Source organism: Pollicipes pollicipes, unplaced genomic scaffold, assembly GCF_011947565.3.
Source record: "Pollicipes pollicipes isolate AB1234 unplaced genomic scaffold, Ppol_2.1 Scaffold_4002;HRSCAF=4701_pilon_pilon_pilon, whole genome shotgun sequence".
NCBI classification, from domain to species: domain Eukaryota; kingdom Metazoa; phylum Arthropoda; class Thecostraca; order Pollicipedomorpha; family Pollicipedidae; genus Pollicipes; species Pollicipes pollicipes.
In genome coordinates this window covers 255,248-273,999 of record NW_023596420.1, presented here as the reverse complement: position 1 = coordinate 273,999, position 18,752 = coordinate 255,248, and the positions used below count along the sequence as shown (strand labels likewise).

The 18,752-nt window shown below is 48.8% G+C and overlaps 1 protein-coding gene across 1 annotated transcript; it reads right to left on the bottom strand.

The window, feature by feature from the left end:
* Positions 1-15,558: 15,558 nt before the first annotated feature.
* On the bottom strand, positions 15,559-17,000 carry LOC119093341 (DNA-directed RNA polymerase II subunit RPB1-like). The gene is made up of 2 exons (XM_037216289.1): positions 16,770-17,000; positions 15,559-16,386 (listed from the first exon to the last, which is right to left on the bottom strand). Exons 1-2 carry the CDS (start codon positions 16,998-17,000, stop codon positions 15,559-15,561), a joined length of 1,059 nt encoding a protein of 352 aa, XP_037072184.1.
* Between the last annotated feature and the right edge of the window lie 1,752 nt (positions 17,001-18,752).

The following is an 18,752-nucleotide window of genomic DNA, read 5'->3' as shown; positions in this document are numbered from 1 at the left end:
TCACACTTAGTTCTCAATTTTTGGGTGTAAGAAATGCCACGAAAGCTTGAAACACTCTTTCGACACAAATATATGCAAGCATAAGGCTAATTCCCGCGAGCTCCACGTAACATTTGACTTTGTTTGGTTTTTTTATTTCTCCCTATGACGTCTGCCACAGTAGCTTTTTTCGAAGCGCGCGCTGGCTTTGGAAAGCGGAGTATCACATGGCCTACAGTGATGCACTGGGTTCAAACTTCCACCGATTTGCTTTTCGGCAACTAGTCCTGGCGCTCAATGTGGCAATCACAGACGTCCACTTGTACTGGCATCATTCACACCAGTCGAGGTAGCACTTTTCTGTTCGCAGGTCCGCAATGTGCGGGTTTAAACAGCTAAAAGGTGGTATCTTTAACCCATAACAACTGGCAACGGTTCTCAGCAATTTCTGCCGTCGTCGTGACGACGCCGGTCGCGACAACCGCAGTTGTCGCGAACTCGGGATACACTCCGGGGCCACCAAGAAAGGGAAAGGGTAGGGCTGCTACAAAGCGTTGACAGAATTTGGACTAGAGAATAACTGAAACATATGCCCTTGTTATGTTTTGGCAGTGCTGCAGTCGCATTGCCCGGTACTATTATCATACGTAAATGGTCGTGGGTTCCGCAAGGGTCCGTTCTTTTAATATGCCTTCAAGGTGGGACAGTCCATGTAAGGTGTAGGATTTCATAACGATTGAATGGACCCCTCCCTTCTGTTGAGATCTTTGACAATCGTAACGGAAACATGTTTGAGTCAGCACTTGGCTGATATCAAGTTTGCTACCGTCTGCAAACTCTGTACCATTTGTCACGCTTGCGTTTTGAGGGATTATCTATTTTTTGTGCTAACAGGGGCTCCTTTTCATCTTAAGATGCTTTCAATTTTCCCTGAGGACCAGGGGATTTTGAGGCGGCTACATGTAAAGCGACAACAATAGAATGTTTTGCACACGCGCGTTAGTTACGATCGACATTTTCTTGCCATTTACAGTGTTAGTTGGTGTTCGGTTATGCTGTAAAGGGGAAGTCATAGGAATGAAACGTCGTTCGGCGTGGTGTCATTTTCAACGCCTGGCTGCGACTTCGACTTCGCGCAATGTTTGAATTATGGGCCTGGCTTAAAATCCGACCTCTCCCGCCTGCGCCTCTTTAAGCTTTGGCCTCATAAATTTTGCACTGCTGCCTTCGGCTTCGCTGTGTCATAAGTGTTGTCCACCCCATCATAACCATTCCGTAAAACCCTGATGATTTTGTGTCTCTTAAAAGTTCAGCAGATGCAAAAATGTTTTGTTTCACCAAGCTGCAGCTGAAAATGCCGAACACCAGATTCGGTTTCGTCACCGGCCTCATTAAACTGATGGGTCGGCATGGGCTTTACACTTCTCACGTTCAAAGCTGCTGACACTTTCGTTCCGCTCAAGTTTGAAGCCATTAGCTTCGGTTTAGAATTCACGTGTTACAGCAGGAGAGCATTGGCTGAGATGGTTGTTCATTAGGGTTTTACATTTCGAATGAAGTAGAAACATTAAGCGATGCGGTGACTTCTAATGTTATTCTCTTTTGGTGACCCCATCGGTGCCAAAATGGACAAATTAAAAGAATGGTAGGGTGAACATCGAGTTAAAGATTTCATCCTTATTCGCGAAAAATTTCGCTTCAGTTGTACAAGATCGCTTCCGAATACGCGACCATTGCTGGAATGAGTGTAAATGCCTGTACAGACGTTATTCAGCTTTCATTCTAATACATCTTACTCCTTATATTTCCTAGCTGGTTGAGCTAAGCTAGATGAAATACTGATTTCTACAAATTTTCCAAAACTATTAGATGGAAGTACACATGAAAAGCGAAGATGCCGGCACTAGGTTTCTTTATCGCCAATTTATTTCTAAACTATGTAACGTTTGTCGTCCATGCGTAGCAAGGAATTCCCTTTTTACAAGCTCAGGTCAAACCAGATCACAGTAGGTCACGTGATGTTTTTGCGTATAACCACTCACTTTTCAGCTTATCACAGACAATAATTGATCGCAACGGAGGCATGCGACTTTGTATCTTACTTCAAATTGGACCTGGTTTCATTTGCAGGTATTTCTCCGGGGCAGTTTGTTGCCGAACATGGAACAAAATGGATGAAATATTTGTAGTGTTATGACAGCATCTGACCACGATACATAAGTGTGCGCGTAAACAGGCCAGATAATGTTTCCTCTGTTGACGGAACAGATTACGAAGTTTCCACGGCATGTCAAGGTGAAAGCTAACAAATCATACAGAAGGGAAGGAATCGGTCAAGTAAAATGCATTCTTATGCGTTCCTTGCTGTTATTTTCTACATGGCAAAATGCATTAAAAACCGATCACTTTCTGGCAGACAGTTCTGAAAACGGGACTGCAACAATAGGAAACGTCATGGGTTTGATAAACCCGTGAGCACCGATACGGGGTGGGTGACCGTTACGGCTTGTTCAAGTCTTAAAAAGCCACGAGTATGGACACAAGTATGGGCAAAAAATTTACGAAATGCTATTTAGATGCCTCAAGTAAATATTACACGATCTTACTGCTTGCGTTTCTCTTCATCATAATTAACCCCAGGCACGTTATGTTTGCAATTGTTGACGGAAAACGCGGAGTTTATTTGCAGATTAAATGAAGCATTCATTGATCTTTATGATTTGGTCGAATCTTTTGATATCAAGTACGCCTGAGATCGGTATCAGCGCTAAGCAGTGCTCGTTGCGTGAGCGCCGCCTCACCGTTCGATCATAGAAATCCGGACCATCGGCAGAATTCTGCGGAAGAAAAACTTTACGTGCCACAAAACTCGGCACGTTCAGTTCTACCCTCTGACGTCATCCGAGCTTAACCATGGCTGCTGCCACATGCCATGGGACATCCCAGTCAGAGGTAAACGGCAAGTTAATGAAACGACTCAAATGCAGCTCGCAACTGATGAATGAATCAGAAGGTGGACACTCAAACAAACTGAGTTATCGGGACAGGCGGAAACTTACCTGAGCCTTTCCCATGCGTAGAGGCTACGTACGGCAAAAACAAATATAACGGGTGGGTAAGCTGTTGGTAGAACTGAAAAGAAATGGATAACCAGATGGTGTGGAGAAGATGACTTCACGGCGTGGATAAAAACCCATAGGTGCCCGTGTGAGAGGAATCACAGGGTGAAGTGTTATGGATTTGGTGGAAATGGGTGTACTGATGTCGGGACAATTTTACGAAATGTCGAGAAGATTATCCATGGGGTACTACACAACGCTTCTGCTTGCGATTAATTTAGAGATAGTTAGCTCCAATTATGCCAATTTTGTTATTACCCACACGATAGAAGAAGTTTGGATGTAAATTTTCTTGAAATTTTTCTTTACTGCATCATCACCTGGAAAAATGCAAAAGAGTGGAAACGGGTAGGCGAAACTTGTCAGAGCTGGTTGCGGGCCGAGCGTGTCCACAGCTCCATGAGTAAAAGATATACTGCGTTAGCAAAGTAATACACGCGACGCAATTTAGTGTGGGCACTTGCCTGTGAAATCATCCACTCCACGATTGCCCGATCATTGCCACCGTCCTGTTTTCTCAAAATTCCCCTTGAATTTTGGTCTCTAATCCAAGACATTTTTAGAAATCACAACGCATTTCCCGGTTGTTGCAATGCCAAATTTTAAGCTGCCAAATGATTGCATTCGCCATGAGCGCATCAAAAGAAACCTCTTCGCTTAGTCTAGTGAAGCACACAATTAAATTTTGTTGTCTGATGAGCGTTGGAACACGACAAATATTGTAGCCAGCTGATACAGAATTCGCAAAAAACGGTCGCGGAAATAACCATGCAAGCTACACACAGCCCGATTCGGAAAAGAACGCAAAACTGCTGACCCGACAGGGCCCCGCTGCCAGCAATGCTCACCAATGAAAATTTCGAAAGCGAAGGGCTTATCGCAAACGTCCCTTGACCATTCGTCACCTGATCTGACCTGATCTTGTAAAAATGTAGTTCTAGCTAGGGATGGGCACCAACAATCGCTTAGTGTTCAATGGAGTACGGATAAGGAAACCCTGTGTTTCTGTAATCGCTTTTCATCTACACGCACATAAGGGCGTCATTTCGGAATATATGTAAAATCCGATTCTTCAATTGACCTAAAACGCCAGTCAGCGAGCATATATCAATTAAAATGATGTAAAATGAAGGCCGAATAACGATAACGAATAACTAAGGTACTGATGACACTATCTACACGATGCAGACACCTCCATATCCATACGGCGAGCGTCCATATACTTAGAAGAAAGCCGTCCGAATCTAGCAATATTCTTCGAACACAAATTCAAATTTGTAATTTGATGCGCGACCCCTAAAACCCCTTTAACCTCACCGATTTTGTTACAAGAGTTTCAGGAGGAAGAGGTAACAGAGATTACGAACAGTAGTTCACGCATCAGCTAAAAGCCAACGTAGAATGCTTTCCGTCAAAAGAGAACATGCCATCTTTTTTGATGGCATAATTTGGCCCGTGTGTTGTTTTGGCCTGTCGTTTCCATGACATGTCCGCCTGCATCATGCACAACACAAAACTCGTAAGACAATGCTTTTCTTGCCAGCATTGTACATGCCTTGTCTTAAGAATGCTCCATTTTAGCCTCAACATTGTGACCCACCCCCGTTTCCAGGTAGCCCAGCTTTCTTGAGATGCAAAAATTTCTTCAAAGCAGCATTGTTAAAGCGGGAATAACAACGTACCAGTCATGAAGAAATGGATCGTGCTCCCACACGGTATCCGCATTTTTGGGGTTCTCTAATGCACCTCCTGATAGTTCGGTCTGGCTATAGGCCTCCTGGTGCGTGGCACGGACTCTTGTTCCCGAAAAGGAGCTTCTTCACACACACACCCACACCCACACACCCACCCACCCACCCACCCACCCACCCACCCACCCACCCACACACACACACACACACACACGCACATATATACATATATATATATATATATATATATATATATATATATATATATATATATATATATATATATAATATATATATATATATATATATATATATGTATTCATATATAATATATGTGTGTGTGTGTGTGTGTGTGTGTGTGTGTGTGTGTGTGTGTGTGTGTGTGTGTGTGTGTGTGTGTGTGTGTGTGTGTGTGTGTGTGTGTGTGTGTGTGTGTGTGTGTGTGTGTGTGTGTGTGTGTGTGTGTGTGTGTGTGTGTGTGTGTGTGTGTGTGTGTGTGTGTGTGTGTGTGTGTGTGTGTGTGTGTGTGTGTGTGTGTGTGTGTGTGTGTGTGTGTGTGTGTGTGTGTGTGTGTGTGTGTGTGTGTGTGTGTGTGTGTGTGTGTGTGTGTGTGTGTGTGTGTGTGTGTGTGTGTGCAAGGCGTTTCCCAATCTAGAACAGCTCTAGTAGGAGGCTCTTAGTTCAAAGCGGGGCTTCCTAGCTCATAACAGAGGCCTCCTAATCCATAATGAGGCCTCCTTGTCTAAATGGTGGTCTCCTAGTCTATAACGGATGCCTCGTTGTTGATAATGGGGTCCCCTCTAGTTCGTAATAGGACCCCTTGTTCAAATTGTGGTCCCCTAGCACAAAGCAAACGCCTCCTGGTTCATAGCGGGATCTCCAAGTTCATAACGGGAACCCCCCAGTTCGAAATAGGAATTCCTAGTTCATAATGTGTGTATCATGTTGTATAACGGGGCCTCCTAGTTAAGAACAAGGGCCTCCTGCTTCACGACGAGGGTCCCCTACCGCACAATTAGGACCTTTGACTTCCAAAACGGGACCTCGCAGTTCAAAATGGGCCCATTGCTGAAAATGGAGGCTTCCTGTATGAAACGGGCGTTTGGATGCAGAAAAAATCTTTTGAACCCAATCTAACACCCCTTGTTTTGCTGTCAGGGCCTCCTTGATCGAAACTCCGGTAATCCTCATGAGTCTTTGCTTGGGGAAAGGGGACCTGCAAAACATCATTGGGCAAAAGCATACACTTGTGCTCTCGTCCGCTGAAATGGGAGACAACGACTGTTCCCCTCCCCCGGCTTCGCCGCCCCTGGGGGCATCTGGAGCTATGAGTGCATCGACAGTCGACATGGCCTAGTGAGACGCAGGGCCGCGAGTTCACAACCCCTGGGGCATCTGGAGCTATGAGTGCATCGACAGTCGGCATGGCCTAGTGAGACGCAGGGCCACAGGTTCACAACCCATGGGGGCATCTGGAGCTTTGAGTGCATCGACAGTCGGCATGGCCTAGTGAGACGCAGGGCCACGGGTTCACAACTCTTGCCCATGGCAGTTGGGGTATATCGAAATATCTCATGAGTATATAATGACCATGCTAGCCTTAAACATAGATACCTTTCATCCACATCTCCTATGGCAAGGTCTCTACGACCCGCGGCCGCTATACCACGCCATAAGGCACCTCGCATTCCACAGTCGTCACAACCCCGCACGCCCACTTATTGCACTGCCAGCAGGCGCGCCGTGGAAACGGGGGCATCGGTCCCCCGAGGATCGGCGCGCTCTGGGGTGTCGCTTGTGTGTCACGTTCGCGCCCAGTGCTCGCGCGGCGGAGTTACACCCCTCGTTGGCGTGTTGCCGCGTGCAGCGAGTGACCCTGGCCCAGAGAACACACACGCCGCGGGCACCGCTGGCGGCCATGTCACGGTGACGGGCCGTGTCGCAACCGTGAACCAGCAGCAGGTGTACAACTGGAAAACGAAAACGACCGAAGGTTGCAATATGGTCCACGTGCTTGTGCACACCCCCGCATTATCATGGCCGGTCACGTGTGAGCACTACAACACAATGTGCCGCGGACCAAGCGCCCCGCCTGGATCTGAGGCGGGGGGAGGGGGAGGGGGGGGGGGGGCGGAGCTCAGTGAAAACGCATCGCACTGATTTTCAACTTTCTGTCAAGCGCATATGCAAGTTCTTAAGTGCATTTACGAGGAACATTATTCACACAGATAAGACAGCCGTAACAGCCTTATTCTTCTGAGAAAAACCAGGAATAAGAAAAACACATCTATATCTCCACTCTCTTGGTTTTTCTCCGAGCAATAAGGCTATTACGACTGTCTTTTCTGTCAAAATCCATTTATGGTGGAAACTAAGAATGCGGGTCTAAGGGGAGGGGGCGACCTCCCCTCCCCGTGGGTGCTAGATCGGTATTTGTAAATGTGACGCCAACGCATGCTTTATATGATGTGGCGTGTCCGTAAACCAATCGCATTGCATATGCCTGGATATCATGCTTATTACTTAAAATGCCCCTGGAATGTTACAGATTTTAACGCAACTGAAAGAGGATGTGGTAGCTACCACACCAAGCAGTACACGCTCGTTGGCGAGATTTCATTTACCATCTCGTGGTTCTTGTGTCAACGACTTTTATATTTCACGGCGTCTGGTGCCTGAAATTTGTCGTGGGGCGAGAAAGCAGCCATAGTTGTAAAAAGTCTTCAACGAATCGCTGCGCAGTGGTCATTTACGTGCCATCCAATCAGAGAGCTGGAGCCCAAAACGCTTAAAGCGCGCGTGAAGACACTTGTCTGAAATTGGGGAGAAAGTTAATAGAAAGAGAACAAAGGGGAAGAGATAGAGAAAGAAAGGCGTTATTGGTTGACATGTTGTATGTTTAGTTAACGACCTTTGATATACCGGGGGGGGGGGGGGGGGCACTGGTTATACGATGCTGTAATGCTCAATAACGTTAATATTGACAGTATTCTACATTAAAAAACATAATGAAGGTCGTTCAGTTAACAACAGAGCTTTCAACTCATGATGCCAGAAACCACGAGCTGAATACTTTTCTTTCTTAATTGATAAAAAAGGGAAAGAAAAAAAAACAAACGAAAGTGACACAGCGTGATACAATGATACCTTTTCAAACCAGCTTCCGAGCGCACCGCGTGTTTTGTTCGTCTCAACACTGCTCCTTTCAACCTGGGTGTCACAGAATAAATGAAGGTTAACTCTACGCCATATGCTTAACCTTGTATACGTTAACGCCAACATAACGACTGTGTGAACATTACCGTACCCGTTCCGTAAGGTTATGGCACCTTGTAATTGGCGAACGAGGCGTGCTGACGTCAAGTGACGGACCACTTCCTGACCCGCCTGGGCGGCCCGTGACCACGCAGCATCAAGCCTCTTCAGTGAGCTGTTACAAGGCGAGAGGACGTGGCCGTGGCAGCTCGCGTGTTTTTCAGGTTTGTTGGCTGGTCAGTGCCATACATATTTTTGGAGCGCGACGCTTTTGATCGGGTCTACGCCTGTGTGCGCGAAATTGTACGACGCACACAAGCTGCACCAGGCCCGTGGAAGTAATGACATGTGTGCCCGTTATAAACGTGCACCCAGACGCATGCACCATCAACGACACCCGGCAGCGCCTTCTGCACAGTCAAGTGCCCTCCAACAGAAAGCAGATGGACTACATGTCTGGCGGTCCGGCGAGTCCGCGCAAGGGCGACGAAGCGAACGAAGACATGTTTACGACAGATATATCACCATGGATAACGACTCTGCCGGCTTTCGACCATTGCGATATCGCGGCGCACACCTGCCCGCGTGATGAGTGTGCCAGGCGTCCTGGCGGCTGTCGCGTGTCCTTCGCCACTGCTACGCCCGGCTTCAGCTACGTGTTTTCAGTCAATGACTTGTGACACTTTTTGCCGTTATTATAAGCACGGGGCTGCCAACGCGTTTCTCAATTTACATGGCAATACCCAGTTATCCATTTCGCTACATCCGTCAACGACCTTTTGATGCTCAAAAAGGCTAATGCCCCTGACGGCATTACTGAACCTTGGATTATTATGAAGTTACTCTTTTGCCCTGAATGTAGTTCATAACGCGATCCTGTGGTCGTTTGGGCGATAAAAGACGCTCTATCGCCCTGTGAATTATATTCTTCTTTTTCACATTCCCAACACTTGGGATTCTCCTGACATTGGGGGCTTATGGCGGATCCTGAGGGTGCAATCTGGGGATCTTTGGATTCATTGAGCGAAATGCAGTCTGCTGTCTTTTTTTTGTCAGATATCCTAGCTCTACTTGGGCCAATTTGGCGAGATTATCTGCCACCATCCCGTTTTCATGACACCATTAAAAAGCTTTCACCCACCCAACCACTAATCATTTTACATGTCTACAGACTGTCATAATATATTAAGCAGCATTGTGGCGTCACTGGAAATGTATGACTAAGGTAGAACTGCTGATACCAACACGTCGTCGTTTAATGTCTCAACATCCAGCAGCAGCGTCGAAAGCACCTAACACGACCACGAATTGCACTTTGTTGTGATGTGTTCCACAATGGCGTAACAGGTTTGTGAGGAGACGGCACAAGCCATCCAGTGAAGCTGTGTCTGCGCGCGAATGAATCCAACGAAAGCTGATCCCGGTGGAGGCAACGCACCATGTAATTTTCCCGACGTTAAACGGCTCGATGCAACGGTGGGAACTGAGTCAATGAAGGTGAAACAGAAAGTGGGTAAGCCGTCGTGTCCAGGTGGTCAAGTAGCTCTGGTGGGAACGCTGCTGATGCGGATCCTCTTTAGAAGATGGACACCGTTTTGTAGTAGATACTCAGAAAGCATTTTCACTTAGGCCATGCAGGTGCCCTTATTTCAAAATGAATTCATCTTACCTCTCGCACTGACAGATCCGTGCCAACTGAGGACTGGCGGGGCGGCGCTGGAGCCTGCCCCTGCTATCTCAAGACCATTGCTGCACTTACACAGGACTGCGCCGAGCAAGAGCCAAATGGGGACATAGGGAGACTTTCTAGTCAGATGGGCCGTTCATCGCTCAGGGGTCTGTTTTGGCGATGTAGGGTAGCGTTTTAGGCTCGGCGGTCCTTATAGCCTCACAGGGTTCTTGAACCACCAAGAAGTACAAGGTCTTGCCGCGTCTACGGGAGGGGGGAAGGGCATGCCTCCAAAGGCCTCTCTTGTTTACCTCATTGATGAGGACAGACAGGAATTGATAAATGCAACGTTGTTAGATAGCTTTTGCAGTTGTATGAAGTTTTTGCGAAGGTTATTACGTATGTTGAGGTGATGGCTTGTTTGTTTCCTTATAATGCGCTCTAATTTCTATTTCTAAAAACTGTCTACCGCTTTCATGTGCCAGGAACTAAACGGTCCGGCAAGCCATGTTAAAGTGTTCAATCCATGACTAGATAATGACTTTCCGACTAAGGGCAGCTGTTAACGAAGCAGTTATGCTTCACTCAGCCTGCTTCAGTGGCTTTTGACGACATTGTAGGACAAAATGCCACGCACGGACGAGGCGGACACTGTCACCTCTCAAGATCAAGGAAAACGGACAAATTGCTCTGTCGGGGCGCACGATATCAAAGCCCGAGTAAGAAATGATCCTGAGGTGACCTGTGATGACCTTTCCAGGTCGATGTTACCAAACAGTATACCACCAAAGACGGGAAAATGTTCACTTCAGGACACTGTCCGCTACGGATTGTCACTTGGAGATCAGGTAATGTCTCTCATGACAAAGTTGGCGGACATGATCGCAGTCGCATTAGGACCTGTCGCTTCCACCTGTTCCTTTCCAACACGTTTTTGCCAGACATGGATTGACTAAAATACAGCTATTTCATTGGTCTGACGTAACCTGGATGCATAACTAATGCCTCTTTATTACGCGCCCGGGTGGTCGGCTGGATGCCGTTGGCTCGGGTGGAGGCTCAATTTGTCCCCCCCCCCCCCACTGAGATCTCGGGAACTAAGAGAGCTAGTGATACTAAATTTACAGGGTGAGTTGACCTGTACGTGAACTCATTTAGGTCAAACTTTGAGGTTTTTAAATTATGACCTTCGGGTCAAATAAGGTCAAACCAGGTCAAATTCCAGGCTGGTCTCCAAAGTGCCCCCAGAACCTAGGCAAGTGTTTCTAAGCAAAATGTCTCATGTTCATTTAAGGTCAGTGACCTTGTTTGACCTTTTAAAGGTCATGGTGACCAAAACCACACAAGACTGCTCTGAGTTTTGCAATTGAGTAAGCGACAAAGATAACGCTAGACAACATGTTTCTAAAAATAACATGCTGACGTGGGTCATGCTATGTCAATAGCCTATTCTGACTAAGAATTTTGATCCAAGAAGTCCATGGAAGATGTATAATGCAGTTCCTGCTATCAATAAATTCGAAATGAGCACCAGCAACTATCCCATACAGCAAGCCCGAGAGCAATAGAACAGATTAGTTCTGACCTTGGTCTGATTTTTACACCTGACCTAAGGTCAACGTAATTTGCCTACTCAGTATTTTTGTTGTCTAAGAAAGCATATCAGAGATGTGTGCCTCTGGCTAACACTCCGTTGTTGCATCAGAATGAACGAATCCCTAGAAATATACTTCGAATTCCCTAGAAATCGACGAAACTACCCCATACGACAAGCCCTAAAGTAATAAAACAGGTTGTTTTGATCTTGGCCTGACCTTCATACCTGACCTCGGGTCAACATAATGTGCTCACTAAACTGTTGTGTTGCCTAAGAAAGCACCTCAGAGGTGTATGGCTTTGTTTAACACTCCGTTGTTGCATCAGATTGAACGATTCCCTAAAAAATTGACTTCGCTAAAACCATGTTCTGAATTTGCCCTGCCATAGGTCACCGACCTCACAAGATACATCAAAATTGTTGGTGCAAAACGATCTGCTATTCAATTGCCTACAACTAGGAAAAATTTGGCGTGGCTACGCCGCACCGTTCGGAAACCATTCTGGAAAAACCTTCGGGGGGTCAATTTGACCCCCACCCGAACGCGTATTAAAACCAATTTGGTGCTTGGAAATGAACATATCAGAGGCATATCACGACCAGTTCTGTAGCTATTCCGACAAACGCAACGGGGAGGCAAATAACTGTCCCTTCTCTTACCGTCGGGAGTATGAAGAATTAACGCGAGTAAAATCAACTGACTGCCTAAATAGATTCGAAAAGTGAAATGTTACAAGAGCGCCTGGTCTGTTAACCTATTATATTGGCCCTCGCCCAGGTGCATCACCCTCTAAGGTTTTCTGAGGATATCTCTCCGGCATTTCGCAGCCAATTGCGCCGGCCCTTCCAGTAGTCTAAAGGACATCCATTGCGTAGGGTTTCCTGTCCAAAACGTGTTCCTAGCTGGTTTCGCGGAAGAGATGGCATTTCGAGAGCACTGCACGGCGATATTCGGCCGGCGCGGGCGGTGGACGACGACCGACGACCCCGCAGATTGCGCGCTGCCGACCAGCACCGCTACATTACCGGAGCATAACAAACATCATAGATATATGCTCCTAACACATACAACTGGTTTTGTAGGTTTTGTTTCGCTATGAGGCATGGCCTGGCACACATGAACATGTAAAGTTGCGAAGTGCAATTGGAAGGAAAATTTGACTTTGACCTGGCATAAAACGGTCGATTATTGACCTAGCAACAACAAACTCATGGCTAGTGGCGAGATCTCGTTGAAACCAGTTCGCTGGTGTCGTTTGTTAGCCCTTATATTTCTTAGTTTGGAAACAGTATGGGTTGGTTGCATCTACCGCCTATCAGTCCGTGTTAAGAAAAATGGCAAATAAGGGGATGGTTAAGCTTGTGTCGATTACATAGCGAGCAGTTTTCAACAGCTGCAATTGTTAAGCGTCATTAAACGTCATCCCGTTAAGCATGCCTCAATCGTTTGCAGCAGCGGCCACTTCAGCTGATAAAGCTGATGCATCGAAGGGCCTGACTTTACTGGTAGGTGCCGGTGACGCTGCAGTTTTCGCTAGCATTACGGCTCCTGTCATGCCGTAAGCCCTGCCGTCAGTCATACGTCACCGACATGCTGGTGCTGAACATGTCACAGATCATTCATTTCAACAAACATGAAGTGCGCTATTCATCTGAGTTAGTTGTAAATGGCCGCAGTCGACAGGTCTTCAGCACGGTGCAATTCAAAGCTTTTACGTCTATGCTATTTGCGTAGCTTGCGTTGCCAATTGAGCGAGCTGTTTAGAAAGCTGGTGTGTAGCTATTGTTATTGTAAAATCGGAATAAACCATTTAGCTATTCATCACCTTCCCTATTCCTTGTAAGTAGGAAAAATGCATCCGCCGTGAAATGGTCATTTCTTTGACTCTCGTTCTATTAGTGCCTACCAGCAGAGCGAGCTCGCGATGCATGATGATTTATGCTTCATGATCAGGTGTTATTAGTATGTTCTACAGGTGACAGTAGCAAACAGGGGCGTGATCTGATGCTTGCTGATCAGGTGTTTTTATTATGCTCTACAGGTGATAGTAACAAACAGAGGTGTGACTCTCCTAAAATCGAAATGTCTTACCATTAATTATTTGTTGCGCAGCTTGTGCTCGTTAGTCCGTTTTTAAGCTTGTGATCATGGACTGATAATTATGTCACACGAAACCTTACAGCTTAAGGACGTCCTTGGTCCAAACTGATTCTGTCCCTGGGCAAAATTATGTAAGTTGTAGGTGCATTTGCGAGCAGCATTATGTACTTAGATAATACAGAAGTAAAAGCTTTATTCCTCGTAGAACAACCAGGAGAATAGAAATAAAGATGCCTTGATATTTTGGCAACATGTCTTTGTCGAAACGAATAGCAGTAGTAAACTTAATATTGTTACCAGGCAGGATTGCCAGGCAATTTTGACTTTAATACTTTTATTCTTTTCCATAAGGGCATGTTGCCGCAATATCAACACATATAAGCCTCCATTCTCATGGTTTTCAACGAAGAATAAAGCTTCTACTACTATCTGGTCCTAGGGCAAATAATAAAAAAATCAGACATATCCACTGACTCCAATGTAAGCAGTCTTACCACCCGTGCCTAGAGAGCACTGATGAGCCACTGGCACGAGCCGGCCGAATGAAACAGCGAGGTCACTAGGCCCAAATGGGCCAGTCGGTTCGATCCCATGCATTTCCGAAGGATTGCGTACGTCGCTCAGGCGCGGGCTGCGCTCACGGTTCCCAACGTTCCCGAGTCATCAACAGAACGTGACGAGGCTGTTGCGTTCCGGTCGGCGGGTCCGCTCGGTTCCAGAGCCGCTTTTACCAGGCGGCTGGTCTCGCCAATTGATGACCCGGATCTAACACTCACTGGACTGGGTCTGGCACCAGTCAGCCTCTGTCTGGCAATGCAGTCCTCTGTCTTTCATCATTGTACTTCTGTCTGATGCGGGCGCTCCTGTGTCTGGCACCATCGGGCTGCTTCTATCACCAGCGGACCTGCGTCCGACAACAACTGACGCGTCTCCAACACCAGCGGACCTGCGTCCGACACCAGCTGACCTGTGCCCATCTCCAGCGGGCCTGCGTCTAACACCAGCGTACCGGGTGTCAGTGTAACGTGCTCCGTGTGAAGCTGTGGTTGGAGTGCGGCGACAGAGTCAATGGAGTTTGCCCTTGCCCAGCATTATGACAAGAAGCGTGCGCCCCGACGGCGTTAAGTCCTAGTTGTATGCCCTGCGTTGCGTTCGTGGTGGCGAAGCATGGTGCAGGTCTGAATGTCCCAGGCATTAACGCCTGAATGGAAACTGTATTTGATATGTATTATAATTCATACCTCCTGATAGATGTTTTGCTCGTTTCGCTCAGATGTTTCTGTCTTATCTATTCAAACGTCTTCCAGCTCGGACAGCACTGTTTGAACTTGAATGTGCACCCTTATCAACAGTTGTGTGTTACTTTTATTCAGGCCAAAAACACGAAGAATGGAAAGCCTTGGTAAAGCCCTTGACCGGCTGCCCCATCGCTACTAAACATTCCATTTGAACGTCCAGCTCGGAACACGCCAGCTCCCAGGTCATCCACCGGAGGCGTCAGGCTGTGAATCGCCGCGGCCGGCTGCTGCGAGCCGCCGCACATCACACCGCCGCACATCTATTGTGACTAGAGACAGAACATTTCAACACATACATCGTCCTATCGCAGCATGAGCGATCCCTGCTCCCCTGCGGCTGACGGGGGCAGCCACTAGGACAGAGTGGTTGAGTGCGGACCTCTGCTGGGACCTCAACTGGGACCTCAGTTGAGACCTCCGCTGGGACCTCTGGTGGACCTCAGCTGCGACCTCAGGTGGGGTATCACGTGGGACCCCACTGGAACTTCACCAGGACCTCAGCTGAGACCTCGGGTGGGACCTCCGCTGGAACTGCAACTGATCCTCAGCTGGGACATCCACTGGGATGACGACCTGATCCTCTGGTGTTGTCTCACTGGGATCTTACCTGGGAGTTCAGCGCGACCGGCTGCGGCCCGTGTCATATCACGGTACGTCGGACACACTACAATAAATACTGTACGAGCAGACATTCGCTAGACACATCACATGAACATTCGTCGCCGCAGAGGCCTGGGGCTATCTGACCACGGAAGGAGGTTAGATGGCTTGGTATGCTACGGAAAAGCTATAAGACTTTGGAGGGACTCCTTGACCTCGGATTCCCGATGTCCAGTATGTCCTAGAATTCTAGTAGCTGGCGGGGGCGCCATACTCCTCACTAGGCGAGCTGCTGGTCTTGTAGGAGGGGTAGGCGGCGGGCGCTGCGGTGCTGGCCGGCGCTCCGTACTCCTCACTGGGCGCGCTGCTGGTCTTGTAGGAGGGGTAGGCGGCGGGCGCCGCGGTGCTGGCCGGCGCCCCGTACTCCGCAGAGGGCGCCGTCGTCGACTTCGCGTAGCTCCCGCTAGAGGCGCTGTACGTACGCGGGGCGTACGTGGGCCGGGCCTGGGGGCGCGAGTACCCCTGCTGGGACCGGGAGTAGCTCTGCTGGGGCTGCGAGTAGCTCTGCTTGGGCCGGGAGGAGCTTTGCTGGGGCCGGGAGTAGCTCTGCTGGGGCCGAGAATAGCTCTGCTGGGGCCGGGAGGAGCCCTGCTGGGGCTGAGAATAGCTCTGCTGGGGCCGGGAGGGGCTCTGCTGAGACTTGGCAGCTCGCCTGGTAGCGTAGCCCTGCTGGAGCCCGGCAGCGGGCCTGGTGGCGTAGCCTTGCTGGGGCCTGGCAGCGGGCCTGGGGGCGTAGCCCTGCTGGGACTTGGTGGGCGCCGGCGCGGCCTGGTAGCCACCCTGCGCTTGGTAGCCGCGCTGCTTGGCCTCGGGGTACTGGGCCTCGCCCTGATAGCTGACCTCGGCCACGTAGCCGGCGTCGCCCAGCACGGTGTAGGTCACAGTCTGGACGCGGCCGTCGGGCAGCGCCACCGAGTAAGAGCCCTCAGTGTCGTAGCCGTCCCTACTCTCCTTGTGGTTGTACTGGTTGTAGTCCTCGTCCACGCTCCACTCGAATGAGTACTGCGCAGGGCCGCTCTGTGAACGAGTCTCGTTAGAGCCGTGCATGCCGGCTGCAGCACACATTCCCATGATCCGAATGTGCGCTAAATGAGTGAGTGAATGAATTATATGAATATGGGTATTTGTAACCAGAAGTATAATTGATATACGGATGAACAGTTGGGTGATCACAAAACAAATGCATGAATGCATGGATTATTTTGTAAACATGAGAATGAGTGACTGCACCTTTGAGTACGAATGCAACAGAAGGCATAGTTTTGACTCATTTAAAACTGTTAACGACTAGTTAATACATTGCAACGTGGAATCAGTAAGGAAACGAGCTAAGTGTGACGACATTTTTCTTCTAAGAAATAGTCAACCCCTTTATGCATGAAACCAAAAAACCATCTTACCTTTTCCTGATAGCCGGATCCCTTTTGAGCAGGAGCGAGCTGGTAGCTGGGGGCGGGAGCGGGCTGGTAACTGGGGGCGGGAGCGGGGCGGTAGCTGGGGGCGGAAGCGGGCTGGTAGCTGGGGGTGGGAGCTGGGCGGTGGCTGGGGGCAGGGGCAGGAGAGGAGCTGTAGTATTGGGCGGACGCAGCCGTTGCCACGGCAAGCACGATCAGCACCTGCAGGGACGGCATTGATCAGATTGATGGCTCTGTCTGTCATGCCAAGGGCAGCGTTGTTGCAGGTATTACCACCGCCATGCAGCGTTGTCTAATGCTATTCTGGATGTTCCCAAGAACCTGCATTGATTACAAGGCACCATAGCCGGGTAAGGCACGAAGCCCAGCTGCAAGTGATGGGGACTTCAGTCGCGTTTGCATGATCTGCACGGCATGCAAACGGTTTGCGGTGTGTTGGTAACTGGCCTAAAAGCATCAGCCTGCCCGTAAACGCATTTGTTACGGAAGTATTTTGCCCCAACACAAAGGAAGCTAACTTATGAAGCATTCTCGGACTAAGCGAGTCAGCACGGAAGACCCAACATGTCTGAAAACCCGCGGTACTTTGCTACGACAAAATGCACCATGTAGCTAGTGTATCTCTTTCACTACGTAATGTTTTGCGTAAAGTTTCGCAAACTAATCCAGCACAAACAGACTAATGATGCAGAAACACCTTGCATTCAAGGAAGTGTTGATGACGTGGCCATGACGCACAAAGCTAACTGGACCGAGCGAGCCACCGGGACGATTCGCCCAGCGCACCGCAGATCCCAGCCGAGCGAGCCACCGTGACGGTTCGCCCAGCGCACCGCTGATCCCACACGCTTCCCCCGCTGATGCGGCACGTCAGCCACGCAGCTGAACCAGCGGGGCGGCTCCTTACCTTCATGGCAGTTCGGCTTCTCCTGGGGTGTCTGCTGTTGAATTACCGCAGTCACTGGTGTCCACTCCCAAGCGCCGGAGCGTTTTATACCAGCGGCGACCGACCGCCACCCGGGTGTCAGTTTTCCAGAAGTGTAGCAACGTTGCAGAGACGTTTAGTGTGCGCAGGTTAGCGTTGCGGCAACCTTGCGAAAATTGGGGCGTATCCATGGGAACGGATCGCGCCGAACGGCCTGGAGCGAACCCTCGACGGTCAAACATGTGAATTTCCCGGTAGATATTCGCAGCGGTGACGACAGACGCGTCCCGGCCGACCGAAGGTGGCCGGGTGTGGGCGGCGACGCCTGTCAGCGGTCTTCTGCGTCGTGGCGCGACCCAGCAGCGCCCCGACAGTCGTTCAGTCCGGTGCATGGTGTGAACACTGGGTCTGCCAAGAACCGCACCAAGCAGATGTCACTGGTAGACGTGTGATGCTTACTTGTAGTCACGTGTTAGCTATGAGAGCCGATAACTAAGGAAGTCAAACTGAGAGTTGTGGAGATATCCAGAGATTTGGATGCACAGGATTGAATGTTTTACCAACGATATAATTTGGGGAAACATTCGATCTTAGCATTGAACACGCTTGTTCGGATTCGATCGGATTTTAACCTCGATTGTCATCCATCAAGACGTGAATATGTTACTTGTAATGTAAAGCTGTTTGGGAGAAGGTTGAACTAGTATGCATCATTGTGGAGAGAAAAATTGCGTAGCCGCGCTAAACTAAGGTGCTATGATAGTTGAAAACACATAAGGTGGCGGCAGATCGAATCTACGTTTGGTTAAATAAGCAAGTGGAGTATAAAGCACGATGCATGAGCTCTATCAGCTTTGCATCATCGAAGATATATAAACGTCTATTCGTGACAACGTGATAAGCGTTTGATACTGCGGGTTGTAAAGCTCACTGTCGTATCCTCCGCTAATTTGTGTGTTGCGCGGATAATTGTAAGATAACCAGGTGTGACATTGTTGCATTCCGAACGCGTGACGAACGTCAGCATTATGGATAAATCGGCC

Bases quoted from the DNA above. Each gene is read 5' to 3' on its own strand.
- LOC119093341 (XM_037216289.1), bottom strand. From the start codon at position 17,000: ATGCCGTCCCTGCAGGTGCTGATCGTGCTTGCCGTGGCAACGGCTGCG. The intron at 16,387-16,769 runs GTAAGATGGTTT...ACTCGTTCACAG, and splicing joins GATCCGGCTATCAGGAAAAG to AGCGGCCCTGCGCAGTACTC.